Source organism: Danio rerio, chromosome 13 (genome assembly GCF_049306965.1).
Source record: "Danio rerio strain Tuebingen ecotype United States chromosome 13, GRCz12tu, whole genome shotgun sequence".
Classification (NCBI taxonomy): Eukaryota; Metazoa; Chordata; class Actinopteri; order Cypriniformes; family Danionidae; genus Danio; species Danio rerio.
Window position 1 is genome coordinate 54,330,032 of NC_133188.1, and position 19,969 is coordinate 54,350,000.

Here is a 19,969-nt window from a genome sequence, read left to right on the forward strand (position 1 = left end):
ATGTAAATACACTTCGCAACGACGCGTAGCGCAAGCTCTGTGATTGGTCGGCTTGGTGGCGCTGACGAGTCTGGGCGGGACCGAGAGCCGCGCGACTTGCGCAAGCCCAATGGAGCGATTGTTTACAAGTGTGGAGTCCCGTGAAGGAGCTCCGGATGGAAAGTTTTGTTTTGTGTTTACCTCATAGTTAAAGTTGTTGCACGTCCGCCGGTTCCTGCCTCAAAATGAGTGAGTTTGAGCCACTTGTACATCCCGGAAGAGTTCAGAAAGAACAAAACAGCAGCGAAGAAACTCGACACAGAGGAACATTTACACCTCACTGCCCACTAGCGTTTTGGAAGTGTTAATGCAGACCAACAGAGACCGCGCACAGAAGTATAAATGCACAGCTACGCGCGTTGCATGCGCCGTTGGTTACGCCGGTCACTTGACGCAGAAGTATAAACCAGGCTTAAGCTCGTTGGTAACGTAGAGACACTGTCAACGGAGATGAGGATGCATGTGCAGTTTTATTAAGAGTAGTCGTACAGGCAGTGGTCAAACACAGGGGCAAATGGGTACATACAGGGAAATCCAGAAGCGTTGTCAGGTCATGGGCAAATGGTCGATACAGGCGGCAGACAACATAAACGAGAACAAGGCAAGCGTCACACACGGAAAGACTAGACTAGAAGAGCGCTTCATAATGTTGCAGCAATGGGAGTGTCAAAGTGAGCTGTTTATATAGTCTGTGTTATCAGTACTTAAGCAGCTCCCAGCTGTGTGTGTGATCTTATGCTGCGTTCACACCAGATGCGGAACGCGCGTCAAGCGCGAGAGTTTTACATGTTAAGTCAATGCAAACGTGCGAATAGACATCCTGAGGTACGATACGCGCGAATGGCGTGGCGTGAATTGAGCGTTTTGCGCGTTTGACGTGCGAATCACTCGTTTGAAAATCTGAACTTCAGCGGACATTCGCGCCGCGTTAACCAATCCGGAGCTTGCTCTTGTGGGGGTGTGATTGTGACGTATCGCCTGTTGTCGGTGTCCCAGGGGAAATCCTCCAGCAGACACCGACAAGAAGTTCATCAAACTGGGCTGGGCTCAGTCAGAAGCACCGCTGAAAACCTCCATCATCCAGGTTCAGTTTCTGGAGGAGTCTATGAGCTCACAGAGCTGGATGCACCTCTGAAAGGATGTAGTGGACTCAGACACGGCCCTAAACGTATCGACACTGTTTATCATCCTTCATAAAGCACATAAACACTGTTATTTTCTTCATAAAATCCATGTTAGCCATTTAGCTATGAAGCTAGAGTCACGGGGCAGACAGAAGCCCTGCCCATCACGCGAATCCACGTCTGTTCTGAAGTGAATTTGACGCGTGAATGAAGCGGGGAACCTCAAATGTTCTCGTGGCTGTTTACGTGCGAATAGCGCGATTTATCCGCGCGTTCCGCGTCTGGTGTGAACACAGCATTAGGAGAACCGGAACAGGTGTGTGTGTGTGGTGCATGACAGGATTTGTAGTCCATAAGGTGACAGGATTGTAGTCCCGGTGATAATGATTAAGGAATAGAAAGATAACACATTTAGTTTGACAGAGAAAATTTCGTGCTGCAACATTTCCACGTTTTTTTAATTCTTTCTATTTTTCATGTTTTTCTTGAATTTTTCACTTTATTAAGCTTTTATTTGATATTTTCCCCAACATAAGTGTTTCCCTAACATAACTTTCCCTGACATTTTCCCTCTGTAATTTTTTATTCGATTAGTTCCAGTTTTGTCCTTGGTTCTGACTAATCTAATGTTTATGTACAAATATATTATTATACAGCAGGGGTGGCCAGCCACCTTCCTGCAGATTTTAGTTGCTACCCATATCAAACACACCTGAACCAATTAATTAGGACGTGAACACCACATGATAATTACTAGCAGGTGTGTTTGATATAGGTTGCAACTGAAATCTTCAGGAAAGTGGCTCTCCAGGAACAGGGTTGGCCACCCCTGTTATAAAGCATCCTACAGGAAATATTAATTAAAAAGATAAGTCTGTGAGAAGTGTACTCATTTATGCTGAGAACTACACACACACACACACACACACACACACACACACACACACACACTCACAAACACATTCACACCGCTCTGTAAAAAGCATCAGTGTTATGTGTGTGAGTGTAACTTGCCTTAGCGGAGCGTATGAGAGCGTCCTCTGCTGTTTTGCGGTCACACCCGCTGGCGTACCAAACCTTTTTATACACACCAGCTTCCTGTGAGAGAGCAGAACTGTTAGACTGACAGACGCTGTAATGCATGCTGGGATCATGATAATTATAGTAATTAAGCTGCAAACTGACACACACACACACGTTTATGCCTATGCTTTTTCTCTATCAAAGCCAAACCGTATACAGTGGAAGTCAAAATGATTCGCCTTCCTGTGAATTAGTTTTTTTTTTCCCCAAATATTTCCCAAATGACGTTGAACAGATTTAGGAATTTTTTACAGTATTTTCTATAATATTTGTTCTTCTGGAGAAAGTCTTATTTGTTTTATTTCAGCTAGAATAAAAGCAGTTTTTAATTGTTTTAAAGCCATTTTAAGCTCAATATTATTAGTCCCCTTATGCAATATTAGTTTTGGATTGTCACCAGAACAAACCACTGTTATACAATGACTTACCTGATTACCCTAACTTTACCCTAATTACCCTAGTGAAGCCTTTAAATGTCACTTTAAGCTGTATAGAAGTGTCTTGAAGAATATCTAGTCTAATATTATTTACTGTCATCATGACAAGGAGAAAATAAATCAGTTATTTGAAAAGAGTTATGAAAACTATGATGATTAGAAATGTGTTGGAAAAATCTGCTCTCCGTTAATGAGAAATTGGGGAATAAAATATACAGGGGGACTAATAATTAAGGAGGGCTTCTAATTCTGACTTTGCTGTATATAAATTCTGTCATAATTTACTCTTATTCAAGTGGTTGTAAACTTCTATAAGTTCCTTTCTTCTGTTGAACACAAAGGAAGATGCTTTGAAGAATGGTGGAAATAAAACAGCCGTTGACTTCCATGGTTTTTTTTTTATTTCTACTATGGAAGTCAATGGCTATTAGTTTAAGTCAGTTTATGTCGATGTACTGTATGTCTGTGTGTTTTATATATATATATATATATATATATATATATATATATATATATATATATATATATATATATATATATATATATATATATATATAGATAAATCATTTTCTTTTTTGGCATATACTAGGGCTGCGCAATATTGGAGAAATCTGATATTGTGATATTTTGTTTTGATGCAATGTACACTCTGCCACTTTATTAGGTACACCTTACTAGTACCGGATTGGACTCCTTTTGCCTTCAGAACTGCCTTAATCCTTAATTGCAGAGATTCAACAAGCTACTGGAAATATTCCTCAGAGATTTTGCTCCATATTGTCATGACAGCATCACACAATTGCTGCAGATTTGTCGGCTGCACATGCATGATCCCAATCTCCCGTTCCACCACATCCCAAAGCTGCTCTATTGGATTGAGCTCTGGTGACTGTGGAGGCCATTTGAGTTCAGTGAACTCATTGTCAAGTTCAAGAAAAAAGTCTGAGATTATTCAGGCTTTATGACATGGTGCGTTATCCTGCTGGAGGTAGCCATCAGAAGATGGAGACACTGTGCTCATAAAGGGATGGACATGGTCAGCAACAATACTCAGGCTGTGGCGTTGACACCATGCTCAATTGGTGCAAATGAGCCCAAAGTGTGCCAAAAAATATTGCATTTGCGCCCACAGAACTGCCGCTCACTGGATATTTCCTCTTTGTCGGAGCATTCTCTTTAAACCCCAGAGATGGTTGTGCATGAATATCCCAGTAGATCAGCAGTTTCTGAAATACTCAGAGCAGCCCGTCTGGCAGAAACAACCATGCCATGTTCAAAGTCTCTTAAATCCCCTTTCTTCCCCATTCTGATGCTCACTTTGAACTGCAGCAGATCGTCTTGACCATGTCTAAATGCATTGAGTTGCTGCCATGTGACTGGCTGATTAGAAATTTGCGTTAACAAGCAGTTAAACAGGTGTACCTAATAAAGTGGCCGGTGAGTGTACATTGTGATGTAGATTTACCAGATGATTCGCATAGCTCTATTTGAAAAGATTTCCTTCATTTAGTTGTACTTGGATGATCAAGTATTTTTCTATGCAGTGCATCTGCATAAATTAGAATAAATTACAAGCAAATGTAAGACTAAAAATAAAAGTGAAATAATCAGTGCATTATGGTTTTCTAAGGAGTTAAACAGTTCAAATATAGAAATTGAACAATTAAATGTAAAAAAGCATGTCATTATTCTATAAATAACTATACAAAAATGTTTAGTCTTATCTTTTAATCTTTAATAAATAATTAATCCTGCAATGTGACTTGCGGAGACAAGTATTGCAATATTGATGCTCAAGTGGTATGCTGTACGTTGCAGTCCTAATATAAACAGTTTCTGATATTCGAAAGACACTAAGACTTTTGCACAGTACGATGTCAGCAAATCCATTTAAAATGAAGTGCCAGATTTTGACTGACCTCTTCAGCATCTTTCGCTGATCTGCTTTCTGAATGCAGCGTCCCTCTGCCTGTGAAATGACAGAATAATATTAAACAACAGCTAGGAGCAGTAAGACTTTGACTAGCCTTGTTAGAATGTCTTGATGTTTACATGGACAGACAAAATGCATCTGGATCAAATTGCGAAATGAAAGTCTTACTCTGGGAGGGAAGCTGTCGGGGCAGAGGCATCCTAAAGCAGAAAAAGAGATGAATTCTTCGGTTTATTAAATTCTGATGACTTTTGTAAGTAAGACTGTGCGGTGTAAATATAGATTGCATGATGGAATAAACAGTCTGTTGTTTTATATTGTGCTCTTGTTTATTTTATGGTGTTGTAAAAAATATTTATGCACGCTGCATACTTGAATGAATGTACAATGCTTACATTTCGCATTTCATTTAGTATTATTTTATTTCGGGTCGGCTTATGAAAGGGTTTAATATTTTATAATCATTTCATTCATTCATTTTTATTGTCGGCTTGGTCCCTTTATTAATCCGGGGTCGCCACAGTGGAATAAACCGCCAACTTATCCAGCACGTTTTTTACGCTGCGGATGCCCTTCCGGCTGCAACCCATCTCTGGGAAACATCCACACACACATTCACACACACACTAATACACTACGGACAATTTAGCCTACCCAATTCACCTGTACCGCATGTCTTTGGACTGTCGGGGAAACCGGAGCACCCGGAGGAAACCCACGCGAAGGCAGGGAGAACATGCAAACTCCACACAGAAACGCCAATTGAGCCAAGGATCGACCCAGCAACCTTTTTGCTTTGAGGCGACAACACTACCTACTGCGCCACTGCCTCGCTTATTTTAGAATCATCTTTATATTATTTTTTTTTCAGCATTCTCCGTCAAACATTTGCCCCGAAGTTTTACATAAAGGGAGAGAAGTAATACATTTAGTAATAGAACATTAACTATATATATAGTTATATATAGAAACAACAACTATATATATATATATATATATATATATATATAAATGGCTTTACATTAACACCCGCCAAATGCGGGTAGATTTCAGCTCTGGCGGGTTAGACAGACACCTCCACTAGCCACTGTGGCTGGTTGGAAATCTGCTACAAAGTGTAGTTATCTAAAAGCAGGGTTCGACAATAAGCATGGCCCAATATTCATGCAAATGTGATATTAGAATCGAGAAGCAGCACGACTGACAAAAATAACTGTGTTCGCACAAGCAAAACAGCAAAAAAGAAGGTAAATACTGAACGAGAGGATGATCACTCACGTGCATAGGTAATGTGATGTGATGCGCACGCTTTTTAACAGTTATATATATATATATATATATATATATATATAAAATATGACATTATATAGATATAATATAATATATAATATATGAGCAATATCACACGAGTAGCAGTGTGCTATTGCTTTAAATCAGCACTGGTGGGAGGCTTAGCGCAACACCAGTGCTGATAAACAGCCATAGCACACTGCTACTCGTGTGATATTGTGTTTATACAACAGTTCTACGGCACAATCTTGAACATAAAAAAAAACTTTTATATTAGAAACTACTTTCTTCCATCATTCATTCACATCTACAGCTGACGTCCGAACAGCAGAAGCCGTTACTAATTCACCAACGTCACTTTAGAGCTAGTGTTTGAATTAATCTCTTTAGCATAATGAGAAGCGGCGCTTCTTGTTTGTGACCCCCTTAAGGTGATGACAAAACGGCAAATTTTGCTCACATTTTAAGATTATAAGGCTGAACGTGACATGAAATGCCATCCGTCTACATGGATTTCTCACCAGACTGCTGTTGTGTTTGCGATAAGGAGGGACAAGGCTTAATCCAGCTTCTTTACATTTACATTTAGTTATTTAGCAGATGCTTTTATCCAAAGCGTCTTACAAATGAGGACAAGGAAGCAATTTACACAACCAAGAGCAACAATGAATAAGTGCTATAGGCAAGTTTCAGGAATGTAAAGTCTAAGAAGGAAAGTATTAGTACTTTTTTTTTTTTTTGAGTACAGTTAGTGTAATATCCAGAGAGGCAATTGCAGATTAGGAAGTGTAGTGGAGACTAAATAGTTGAGTTTTTCTTGAAAATAGCGAGTGACTCTGCCGTTCTGATGCAGTTAGGGAGTTCATTCCACCAACTGGGCAGATTGAGCGTGAGCGTTCGCGAAAGTGATTTCTTCCCTCTTTGGGAAGGAACCACGAGGCGACGTTCATTCACAGAACGCAAGTTTCAAAATGTGATTGGTACTTTTGGATAGTACTTTTGGGTATTTGTCATATCTTTTGTTTTTATACATAATTTTTTTTTTTACTTGGCTCGATGAAATCCTGTTGGCGGCGGGGTCGATGTGGTTCTCGGTGGACTTCGTGCTGTAATAACTGCCGCCGTTTTATTTGAAGAGGCTGTAACAGATCACATAAACATCATAATAATAATAGGTTAAGATTGTGTAAGATTGTGACATTCATGAAGCCTTCACATGCAAGACAGAATAGCATACAATCATACTAGCACTGAAAATAATAATTATTAGATGATGATTCCTTGGATTAACTAAATTTTTTTTAATGTTAAGTGGTTGTAAACAATTTATTTTGGCTGAATTTAAACAATTTTGCTTTTTATCCTAATTAATATCCACACTGTTCAGACTGCATTGTATAAAGGAAGTTAAATGGTGTTGTGCCATTTGGCTCTTTTTGTAGAAATGCATATAGTACTACTACTATATTTGTCCTATTATTGGAATATGCCAGTGGAGTTTACTTCTGCATAAGTCGGACCAAATCTGGTGTAGATGCTATTTGTGAAATATGCAAGTTTTTTTGCATGCATGGAGCTGCCAAATTCATACCTCTTATTTATTTCGAGTTAGTTCTGTTTCCTATCTTACGCTCTGTCTCTTTATCTTGTTATCCCGTTAGCTCAAGGATGTCCAAACTCGGTCCTGGAGAGCCAGTGTCCTGAATAGTTTAACTCCAACTTGCTTCAATACACCTGTCTGGAAGTTATTTTACCTAGAAAGAGCTTGATTAGCTGGTTCAGGTGTGTTTAATTGGGGTTGGAACTAAAATATGTAGGACATCGGCCCTCCAGGACCGAGTTTGGACACCCCTGTGTTAGCTGCTAACATTATTTGTAGTCTCCACCCTCTTCTTATTTTCTACCTTTTTATTATGTTTCCTTTCACATACAGTTGAAGTCTGTATTATTAGCCCCTGGATATTTTTTCCCCAATTTCTGTTTAACGGAGAGCAGATTTCTTCAACACATTTCTAATCATAATAGTTTTAATAACTCATCTCTAATTGCTGATTTATTTTCTCTTTGCCATGATGACGTCACATAATATTAGACTAGATATTCTTCAAGACACTAGTATTCAACTTAAAGTGACATTTTAAAGGCTTAATTGTTGGGTAATTAGTAGGAATGTGAAAGATTCATAATGAAATGGAGCTTACCGTCACTGTTTTTGCGAGGAATGCTTGGTCTCTGCAATAATAGGAAGTATTTTCAATTAATATTTTGATTTGACATTAGTGTAGTGCAGGAACATTTTTAAAAATACATTTTTAAAATAAATTAAATGAGGAATTTACTTACCGATATCGAAGCAGGGTTTGTTTTTTTCCTAAAACAACAACAGCGATGAACTGTTAAATTCCTTTGACTCTGATATATATTCTGTATATGTACATACAGTGCTGTGCATATATGGGTTCATCTCTTATAGATCTCTATTTTATATTCATATTTTTGCTACAGGATGTTTTACAATAATACATTTGTGCTTATGCATTAGATTAGTCAGTACTAAAGACAAAAACTGGAGCAAATCTAACAAAATAACTGTAGATCACAGTACACAAATTAGCAAAGCCAGAGTAATATATTGGGTAAAAAACATTAAATAAAATGTTTATAAATAGGAAAATAAAGAGAAACATAAAATAATCTAATTTTTTTTTTTGAATTTTGTAATTTGTATTTTTTTTTGCAATAATTAATTTGAATTTAAGCATATTATTTTTGTATTCCTGAAGACATTCGGTGACAACTGTTATTTTAATAAATGTAACTGTTTAATAAAACAGTTTGTTTAAATGCACTGAAATATATTGCCTATATATATGAGAAATGGATAAAAATATTTTATTCAAAGGAGGATTTACTCATTTATGCTGAGCTTTGTATTTGTGTATATATGTATATGTTTATATGTATATGTGTGTATGTGTGTATATGTACGTGTGTGTGTATGTATGTGTGTGTATGTATGTATGCGTGTGTATGTGTGTGTTTGTGTGTGTGTGTGTGTGTGTGTGTGTGTGTGTGTGTGTGTGTATACATACACATATATATACATGTATACATATATATGTATACTTATACATATATATGTATAAGTGTGTAATATATACACACACACAAACAACTTTTTCCGATAAGGGATTTTTCACAGTATTTCCTATAATATTTTTTCTTCTGGAGAAAGTTTTATTTGTTTTATTTTGGCTATGATAAATGCAGTTTTTAATTGTTTTAAAGCTCAATATTATTAGCCCTCTTAAGCAATATTTGTTTTGGATTGTCACCAGAACAAACCACTGTTATACAATGACTTGCCTGATCACCCTAAGTTTACCCTGATTAACCTAGTTAAGCCTTTAAATGTCACTTTAAGCTGTATAGAAGGGTCTTGAAGAATATCAGGTCTAATATTATGTGCTGTCATCATGGCAAAGAGAAAAGAAATTAGAAATGAGTTATTAAAATTATTATGATTTGAAATGTGTTGAAGAAATCTGCTCTCCGTTAAACAGAAATTGGGAAAAAATATTCAATTTGCCAATAATTCTGACTTCAACTGTATATGTTAAATGTTAGTTACTGGTTTACAGCTCTTACAGATCTCGAGGTCGAGGTGTTGGTATTGACGGTCTTCTGGTCTCCGTGTTCTCCTCTGGGTTTTCATTTACACCTGATATAAATCAGACAAGCATTCATTTGGTTGGTTATACATGTGCTGTATCCAAAATCGCTCCCTATACCCTCATTCACTGTTGCCTACATTGAAATTCCTACAAGGAGTACATTGATTCCTTGAATTTAATTTAAGTGTTTGTAAAATAATTCAGCCCAAGTAAGTTATTTACCACCACTTAACAAACAAATTAAGTTGGACATTACTAAATTGAATTTGTTTAAATGCAACACATCTAAAATGCTGGCAACAATTTAGCAGAAAACATATATTTTAATATACATTAGTCCACTAATATAGTCTAGTTAAAGAGCACCTATGATGCAAAATCAAATTTTTTAAGCTGTTTAGACAACTGGGTATAGTATATATAACCAGATGCATCCGATTTTTAACTTCTTGTTCAGACCCTGTGATGGTCATTTAACCCTCAGTAGTCAGCTGTCTGCTAGTAATCAAACGAAAACTTTTGAGGTCAGTCATAAATACAAACGGAACTATATGAGCACTAGTTGAGAGTGTAGAGAGCGATTTCGGATACAGCCTTGGCTATAGTTTTTTGTATTTTCTGCATTTGTTTGTTCAGGTTTAGTGTGTAATACTCACTTTCATCTGTGTCACACACTTCATACTCGTCCTCTGATTCAGGTTTCTTTCAGACACAATGAAACAAAAACATCACTGTAAAAGAGATCTGTTAATGAACCCTGTCTGTGTTTTAGTGTGTGCTTTGTGATGGTGAATTGCGTTATGCGATGTTGATCTCTGCTCTGTTGACTTTTGATGTGACTTTTATTGACATTTTAGTTGTTTAAAATATTATTAGAAATAATATTTAGTGAAATAAGTCTGTAAAATAGCAGAAAATGTACTGCCGGTTTATTATAGGGTTTCTGTAGTGCAATATACAACACAAACCCAAACTATACAGCACTGTAAACTATTACACGTGTCAATAAAAGTAAATTTTTACAACTTTTCAAGGTTAGAGTTGTTGGAAGAGAGCTCCAGATCCCATAAAGCAATTCAAAAGCAGGGAAAAATTAACAAATAAAAACATGAATCACAAAATACAGAAAACTCAGTACAATTGTCCAGAGGTTATGCAAAGGTAAATTATAGAAATCAAATAAAAAAACACCAATACAAGTTCAACTTCAACTTGCGTGTGCACATCTAATTGCTTATTCATTTTTCAATCATAAGCTGCTTTTCCACTATCGTGCCAAACCGTTCTAAAAACACTTCGGTACGGTTACGGTTGTTTCTCCACTGAGCCTGGAACGGCGCGGCTCGATTACAAACCGTTCTCGGCATGGTTAGACAACCGTGCTGAACTGTGCTGACAGATTCTGTGTGTTGACGTCGCGACTCGGTTGCTAAGCTACCACAGGCTTAGCAGAAGCGCGCTAGTCATCAGACATCCTCAATAAACTACAATACATTTAATATAAAATAATGATCCAGGTCTAAACGATACAGTGGGTATAGATATTATGGGTGATCTAAAGTTAGGGCAAATGAGATAATTGGTTAAAAAAACAACCTTAAAAATTAATATAAAAATCTAAATAAATATGTAATATTAATAAGTTCTTGCATATTATATTAAGGATTCATAGATACTCACTGGAGTTATTGTTGGTCTTCTGGTCTGCTGTCTGCACAAATACAAATCAGATCCATTTCATTTGTGCATGCTTATTTGAGTACACGTGACTGTCAGGCATATTTTGCATTGTTTTGGCAGTATGTGACATTTTACATGAAGGATTATTAGTGAACCAAAATGCAACACAAAAGTAACTAAGGGCAGACTCACACTATGCTATCCGAACTGTGCCCAGACCCGTTTCCCGGATGGTTTGAGAAGTGTGAGTGCTCTGAATTAGTTCACTTGGGCTCTGGTGGAGTGTCCTGACTTCATGAGCGTCAAAAGTGGCTGATCTGTTCGGTGAAATATCTGAATGCGTATCACCTCATCCCAAACGACTAAAACAATATAACTAGAGAAATGTCCACTGAGCTGACGAGAGCTTTAACTGAACAGCGCGACATCGATGACATAAGCGTGCCCAGGCCTGAATGTAATGTGAGTGCGGGCTGTCTGGGGAGACGGGAGAGGGGGCAAGTGTGCTTTGGTGCGGTTCAAGGCAAATGTACATAGTATGAGTACACCCTAAAGCCTGGTTTATACTTCTGCGTCAAGTGACCGGCGTAACCCACGGCGCATACAATGCGCGTAGCTGTGCATTTATACTTCTGCGCGCGGTCTCTGTTGGTCTGCATTAACACTTCCGAAACGCTAGTGGGCAGTGAGGTGTAAATGTTCCTTCCCTGTCGAGTTTCGAGTTTCTTCGCTGCTGTTTTGCTTTTCCTGAACGCTTCCTGGATGTACAAGTGGCTCAAACTCGCTCATTTTGAGGCAGGAACCGGCGGACGTGCAACAACTTTAACTATGAGGTAAACACAAAACAAAACTTTCCATCAGGAGCTCCTTCACGGGACTCCACACTTGTAAACAATCGCTCCATCAGGCTCGCACCATTCACGCGGCTCTCGGTCCTGCCCAGACTCATCAGCGCTACCAAGCCGACCAATCACAGAGCTTGTGCTACGCGTCGTTACGACGTGTAGTTACATTTTTTGAGAGGTGCACGTCAGCGACGGCTACGGCGAAGGGCTATGCGTCAGCGCCGTAGCATACGCGTTCGCTTGACGCAGAAGTATAAATCAGCCTTAAGGGTGTACTCGGGCTATCCGAACCGTGCCCAGCCACATTTGACCCCCATTTCCCTGTTCGTTTGACAAGTATGAGTGCTTCAAATTGGGCCTAGGTCCAGTTTACTTGGCCAGTCCTTCCCCGATTAGAGGAGGTGTGCCTTAGCGCTGTCTGGTTTGGCTTTGGCGCTACATCACTTTTAGTGATAGGGACTGTTTCATATGGATTTAATAATCATTCTTACTGTTCAGTGAATGCACAGTGTCGTAGGTTATAAAAGACGCAAACCCCTCACTGCACGTCAGTTGCACCTTCAGCAAACCTCCTAATTCCTGCAGCACGAGGACTTTATGATCATTTATGAGCGTCAAAATGCTGGATCTGTTCAGCAAAAGATTTCACTGCATATTAAAGACTTAAAATAATACACAACGATATAACTAAAGTAATGTGCTGAGTGAGAGCACTTCTGTTAAACTGAACAGTCGCATCATCGATGACTTAAGTGTGCAGCGGCTCGGAATGTAAAATACAGTGTGAGTGCGGGCCGAGGAGGAGAGTGGACAGGGGACAATTGTGCCTGGGAACAGTTTAAGACAACCGTGCTTAGTGTGAGTTCACCCTAAGTAATGCAATTAGCTTTTTGGGGAGCTCAATATTGTAATGCATTACATTCAAAAGTAACTTTCCCCAACACCGGTCAAGACAGTCAGGTATTGTGAATTGCTTACACAGTCCTAAAAGCTAATCTAGATGTTTTGTAGTGGTCATGAGGTAATGATGCTTGTGTAATACCGTGGACTGGCTTTAGGAGGCGCCATCTGTGTGTTGGGCTGTAGAGTTGTGGGACTCCTGTAGATCAGAAAACATCATTTATTTATATATGGATGCAGGACTTAAACAGAACAGGGAAGCAGGTGCTGTTTCTCTCCCTAACTAAAGACATGAGGAAGTGCAGGGCTGAGTAACCTAAAAAGGGCAAACACACAGCAGATAACCAAATGTAGAGTGTTTAGGTGGGAGCTGGTTGTGTCCTGTTCTAATTGTAGCATACATTTGTTTCATTATGAGTACATGATGCTGTTTATGTAATCACTGCAATAATTACTGTTTTACTGTTCTAAAAGTAGGCTATTTAGTAGGTTAAGATTGTAATATAAATAAAATACAAAAAAGGTGGCTTATTTTAAAGGGGTTTTACCTTTTCTTAGATTCAGAATTCTCCTGAAATTGAACACAAACATGGATTTAGGACCATGCAAACAACCACCACAATCAGCGTGACTACGATAACAAAAATCATTATAAAGAGTTACAATCAATCCGCGTAAATAGGGAATATATTTAAATAATTTGTCATATTTGTAATAACTTTCAATGCTTTTTAATAAATGTATTAATAATATCTAGCTTTAATAACTTTAAATGTAACTTTGAATAACAAGCTAGACATGTCTTGAATATATTAGGGGTGATACAGTTGAAACCAGAAGTTTACACACACTCTAAAAAAGGAGCATAACCATTTTTTTTTAAATGTCTGATGGTAAATCATACTAAACGTTTACTATTTTAGGTCCGTTAGCATTACCTAATTGATTTAGATTTGCTAAATGCTAGAAAAATTTGAGAATTTGTTTTGTTGAGTTTTTATTTATTCATTTCTCGTTAGTCAAGTTTACACACATTTCCTTGATATTTGTTTAGCTTTGCTTTTAAACTGTTTAACTTTGGTCAAATGTTTTGGATCTCCTTCCACAAGCTTCTCGCAGTAGTTTGCAGGAATTTTAGCCAATTCATCCTGACAGAATCGGTGTAACTGAGTCAGATTTGTAGGCTGTCTTGCTCGCACAAGCTTTTTCAACACAGTTTTTCTATAGGATTGAGGTCAGGGCTTTGTGATGGCCCCTCCAAAACATTCACTCTGTTGTCCTTAAAGCACATTTGAACTCATTTGGCAGTGTGCTTAGGGTCATGGTCTGTTTGTAAGAGCCATTTGTGGCCAAGTTTTAATTTCCTGGCTGATGTCTTGAGATGTTGCTTCAGTATTTCTCCATAATCTTCTCTTCATTTAAGTAAACGGGGGCTAATAATTCATTGGGCTATTAATTCTGACTTCAACTGAATGTGATGTAGGGCTTATTTTTATTAATATTGTTTGTGTTTAGCACTTTGGGCAACGTTGTGTTTTAAAAAAATGTGCTAGCTAACTAACTAACTGATTAGCTAACTAACATAATTTAAAATGCAGTCAGATTAATGTTTTTAATTTTATTTTGCAACAGATAAGTACATTATATTAGTGTTGAGTAAAGCTCACCTTCATGTCAGGAATCTCATAGAAATCTGAAAAGCAGAATTAGAGCACAGTCAATCAATATTTGATCTCTGAAATCTTCTGAAACTGCTGGAGATAATGTGCAGAATCTCTCACCGGGACTATTTGCATGAGCAGAAACACAGGGTTTGACTCCTCTGTTCACCACCGGCTCTGTAAATAGACATTATGCATCATTAAAAATTTCTCTAAATGTAACTTTTCAAGGCATGTAAAAGTACACACTTTAATCGCAATTTAATAGGATTTTTAAAAATTGCTTATTGAAAATTTAATTAAAGCAGACTTCAAAATGTGTGTACATATTTTTTTTTTGGAGGACCAAAAACTAGATATTACAAGATATTTTTCAAGATACTAGTATTCAGCTTAAAGTGACATTTAAAAGCTTAACTGGGGTAAAGTTAAGGTAATTAGGCAAGTTATTATTATATAACAGTGGTTTTTTCTGGAGACAATCCAAAACAGATATTGCTTGTAACGGCGGGTAGTGACGCACACAACTGGGGTAAGATCCAAATGCAGGGTTTTTCTTAGTAAGGCAAGCAATGGTCAATACAGGTGCAAACGGGCATGTGCAGGCAATCCAGAATCGTAGTCAATAAACAGGCTACAGGTCGTAAGGCAGGCGGCTAAACAGGAGAACAAGTATAATCTAGGCTAGGGTTTAAACACGGAGATACAAGACAGGGAAAACGCAGTGTAGTGTCATCACAGTGTAGTGTCATCACAGGATAAACAAGACTCGGCAGTGAGAAAGGGTGAATGAGTGGTTTATGTAGTGAATGCAATCAGTCTTTGATAGTCCTCAGGTGTTGCGAGTGTAATCCAGTCTAGATGAGTGAGCATGGGTGTCTGGGCGAAGTGCATGTCTGAATATGTAGTCCAGGAAAAGGCGGAAGTGTAGTCCATGGTCTATCGTGACACTGCTTAAGGGGGCTAATAATATTGACCTTAAAATGGCTTTAAAACAATTTAAACAGCTTTTATTCTGCTTTCTGAAAATGATGAGCTTTTAATTAAGCCCAAATTCTGCTTTTTTTCTCGCCGAAATAAAAAAAAAATACTGTAAAAAAATTTTGAAAACTTTTGGAAAAAATTTAAAAAGAAAATGATGATAATTGGTTGACGTGCTGTCGCTTTACAGCAAGAAATTCGCTGGTTTCAGCCTCGGCTGGATCAGTTGGCATTTTTGTGTTGAGTTTGCATGTTCTCCCAGTGTTCGCGTTGGTTTTCTCCGGGTGCTCCGGTTTCCCCCACAGTCCAAAGACATGCAGTACAGGTGAATTGGGTAGGCTAAATTGTCCGTAGTGTATGAGTATGTATGGATGTTCCCAGAGATGGGTTGCAGCTAGGAGGGCATCAGCTGCATAAAACATATGCTGGATGAGTTGGTGGTTCATTCCGCTGTGACGACCCTGGATTAATAAAGGGACTCAGCCAAAAAGAAAATAAATGAATGAATAATAATAACTTTTGACTTCAGCTGTGCACGTCTTACTTGTCAGTGTTCTCTCCGTGGGGTCGATGTAATTATCGTCCTCCACTTGGTCTTCTGGCTCGATGTAGTCGTCCTGGACAGACAGAATGTTGTTTGTTGTGTGTTTGTGGATTTGCTGGGTTGTGAATATAAGGGTCAGTGCTGAGCTGTTTTTACCTCGTCCTCCTCCACTGCTAGCCTGCGCTGGGTTGTTTGCTGGGTTGTGTGTCTGTGTTGAGGATATAAAGGTTGGTTGGGTTTTGGCGCTCGACCACGACAGCTGTCTGATGCAGAAAAAAACACATACACATCTACTTTCACATCATTGCTAAACACAACTTTACTTTTGTACAGATTAACCTTTCAGGGATCTATTTTAACAATCTAGTCTAAAGCGCAGGGCGCAAAAGCATTAAGAACATGTCTGAATCCACTTTTACTATTTTAATGATGGATAAATGTGCTCTGCACCCCGGCGCATGGTCTAACAGGGTTGTGCTTATTCTCTTAATATTCTCTCATCTCTCATTCCCTATAAGAGCCAGTTGTGTCGCTCCATGGTGCATTTGCTGTTTACAAGGCGGACTTTGTAAGAGGAAAAAACTGAACGCTTCACTAGCGAGAAAACAGTTAAACAGAGCATCTGCAGCGCGAGGATAAAGAATGAGCCTCCTCCGTTCAGCCTCTTTACTTTCACTTTACTTTACTTTTAGGGTGTTTTCACAATTGATTCAGTTGTCTAGACCGTACCCAAGTTCGATTGTCCCCACCCCCCCCCCCCCCCCCCGCCCCCCCCCCCTAGCCACCTTCTCGGTTGGTTTGTGGTTTGTGTTTTTCTTTCTGAACCCAGGGACGCTTGCATCATCAGGCTGTTGTTGTGTGTACGGCTGTTGCTAGGGGAAGGACACGGAAGCAAAGTGCCAAAATGGAAAGACTTCTGCACATCATGGTCTTTCTGCTTTTACTGAATGTTTTAGTTAGGGGGCTTACAGAAAGCGACTCGTGTCTATCTGCCTCAAAAATATTATAAACATTCAGAGCATAACTAGATGTGTGCAGAAGCTGTTTTTTGGAGAAGACAAGCAGACATTATTACTAGAGCTGTGAACCTACACTAGTCTCACGGTTTGGTTCGGTTACGATTATCATGCCATCGATTCGGTTCAATTCGATATTTCGGTGCATCACGGTGCATTGACGATGCTTTTTTATTTTCTTCACAGCAGCAGCTCTTGTATTAAAATGTATGAATATATTTATATTTATATAGGCTATTATTTGTAATACAATTGTGTCATTTAATACAAACAGTCAGATATATAAACTGTAACTTTCAAAAAAACGAGCATTTAGCAAATAATATAAACAAATATAAATATCCAGCTCAATTTCTGATCCTTGTCTAGTTCTCTTACACCTCTTTGATTGGTCACACCCTCAACAAAAACGGTTGCGATTGGCTCTTGTGTGCTGCGCTCTTCAGATGAATGATAAGCGGCAGGCGGCAGCGGCGATCTCACAGCTGATCTATGATAGACACGGTGGAGAAAACTCTGCAGACACGCGCTCGTTTCGGTATCCAAAAGTAACGCTGTAAAACAGCCGAGAGGAGAAGAAAAGCCACGCCAGCAGGTCAAATGGGCCACTGTGTGTGTGTGTGAGAAAGAGAGAGAGGCAGAGGCAGAGTGAGCGAGAGAGAAAGCGAGAGAGAGAGAGCGAGAGAGAGAGAGAGATGGGGTAGGCTACTTTCATTCTCAAACACACACAGTGAAATTGTGCACAGTTCATGAGTATTAAGTAGTTAGAGCATTGTAAATACTCGCGATCGTCTCCCTCGCGACAGAGCGCATATGAGGTAAATGACGTCAGTAATAACCGGTTATGATTATTACTGAACCGATACCGAATTGTCCGCGTCTGCATCGCGGTGCATTGAAGAAACGATTAATTTTGACACCCCTAATTATCACTGTGATTGCCCTGGCTCAGTCCCACTTGTCACCAAGGTACAATATGTGACACACACACACACACATACACACACACATACACACACACACACGCACGATTGAACTCTATGAAAACTATAGTTTTTTGGACAGTTGGCGGTTCACTTCTGTAGTTTGGTATGATTGCATTCATACCATAAGTAAATCGGACCAGAATTTGCACGAGCCGTACCTCAGACCACATCTTACAGATGGACTCTGGTATGGTTCACGGGTTCAGAAGACGCGTTCACATTAGCTAAACGCACTGTACTCTGACATCAAATGAACCCAGGTGTGGACCTAAAGTGCTAGTGTGAAAGCAGCTTTACTCTTTAGTCCTTTACTTTGGTGCAGTGAGGAAACGGTGGAAACTCACTCCACTGAACACATCCATTAGCCCACATGTTTAATTTCCTTTGTTAAGCACAAAGATTTGTGTCTAAACTTTTTTTAAATTCAGTTCTGATCTCCAGCAAAGGAATAAATGAACAATAATAATGAAGTGTGGTCAGAAAACTGAGCTATATCCAAACACACGTCCTGTTCTTATCCACATATGCTGATGCAGACGTCTCCAAAACCCCACAGCTGCACACATCTACACTTGTGTTTATTAAAACAAATATAAATCTGCATATAATCAATAATACAGCTGATAATAATCACATTATACAGATGCAGATTGTCATGAATGAACTGAAGAAGCCCCCCGAGGTGGAGAAGGCATGGAGGCAGTGCTGTTTATATTGATGTAGGAAATCATCATTTCTGGATCATTTTAATGCTTTAATTGTTTTCATCTGTAAAGATATTTGTGTCTTGCTGTTCATCCTGTGTGTGTTCAGCAGTGTGTAAGTGTTTGGACCTGCATAGCAGCTTTTAGTTGGTCAATGGCGCTTTACAATGCTGCTTAACATGCCTCCTTTATAGACCAGCACACCCATGAGTCCACTAAGTGGCGCAAATAGATTTGCTGTGTAAACAACATTGCACAAAACCTAAAAGTTAGTATTGTGCTAGTCTGAAAATAGCAACAAATTGTGCCAAACACTCCCTGCACCGGGTGTATTATAGCGCCCCAGATCTTAAACGCTGCGATTTAATAATGTAACTACAGCAGAAGTGCTTAAACTGGCTGAATGAAAACTAAAAGTCTCCCTGCACAAACCCTATTCAAAAGTATAAATTAAATCAAATAAAAACATGAAGCAAAATATGGAAAACTGCTGTTCTACACAGAGTTGAGTGTAGTTTGAGTGCGACTCACCCACATATTCTCCTCTGGGGTTTGTGATGGACGGACACACAGTGAAGGGCTTCATATTGTGGGCTTCAGATCTGGGCGGAGGCTCGTAACTGTCGTCATGATCGCCCTGCGGGTCCTCATACGTGTCGCTGTCCTGGAATAATCCACAAGTGTAACACGTTTGTTTTTATATTGCTGTGTGCTACAATATAAATTAAAATTTCGATATGTTTTTTGTATTTGTAGTGGTCTTTTGCTGGATAAGTTCTTTTCCGTGAGCATTTGAGTGTATAGCCAAATTAGAGTGATCATACGTCCTATCTGTCACACACATATCCTTTTTTTGGATATGAAAAAATTTAAAAAGTTTAAATTTAAATTAAAAAATTTAAATTTAGTTGAAAAAATTGTCCCACTTATTATACACCTGCTTGCCACAGATTATGAAAACTAGACAAAATATTGTTCTGAGCTGTAATAGTTAATTAATTCTTTCTGACTGAAATAAGAACCACAGAATGAGGTATCCAGTAGAGATCTGCGCGGGACTAAATTTTGAATC

At 38.8% G+C, this 19,969-nt stretch overlaps 2 protein-coding genes across 8 annotated transcripts in view; one reads left to right on the forward strand and one right to left on the reverse strand.

Annotated features, from left to right (window-relative positions):
• The window catches only part of blnk (B cell linker), a 66,766-nt gene that overhangs the window by 5,425 nt on the left and 41,372 nt on the right, over positions 1-19,969 (reverse strand). For 2 of the 3 annotated variants that reach the window (XM_073919483.1, NM_212838.1), the window contains 16 exon segments: positions 19,429-19,561; positions 16,348-16,454; positions 16,192-16,264; positions 14,787-14,843; positions 14,673-14,698; positions 13,554-13,576; positions 13,148-13,204; positions 11,261-11,291; positions 10,237-10,282; positions 9,555-9,627; positions 8,250-8,277; positions 8,108-8,138; positions 6,955-7,045; positions 4,785-4,816; positions 4,603-4,652; positions 2,178-2,261 (listed from right to left, as the gene is read on the reverse strand). In XM_073919483.1, the coding sequence (XP_073775584.1) occupies positions 2,178-2,261; positions 4,603-4,652; positions 4,785-4,816; positions 6,955-7,045; positions 8,108-8,138; positions 8,250-8,277; positions 9,555-9,627; positions 10,237-10,282; positions 11,261-11,291; positions 13,148-13,204; positions 13,554-13,576; positions 14,673-14,698; positions 14,787-14,843; positions 16,192-16,264; positions 16,348-16,454; positions 19,429-19,561 (942 nt within the window). 3 annotated transcript variants of the gene reach the window in all.
• The window catches only part of dntt (deoxynucleotidyltransferase, terminal), a 621,669-nt gene that overhangs the window by 3,680 nt on the left and 598,020 nt on the right, over positions 1-19,969 (forward strand). The window lies entirely within an intron of this gene.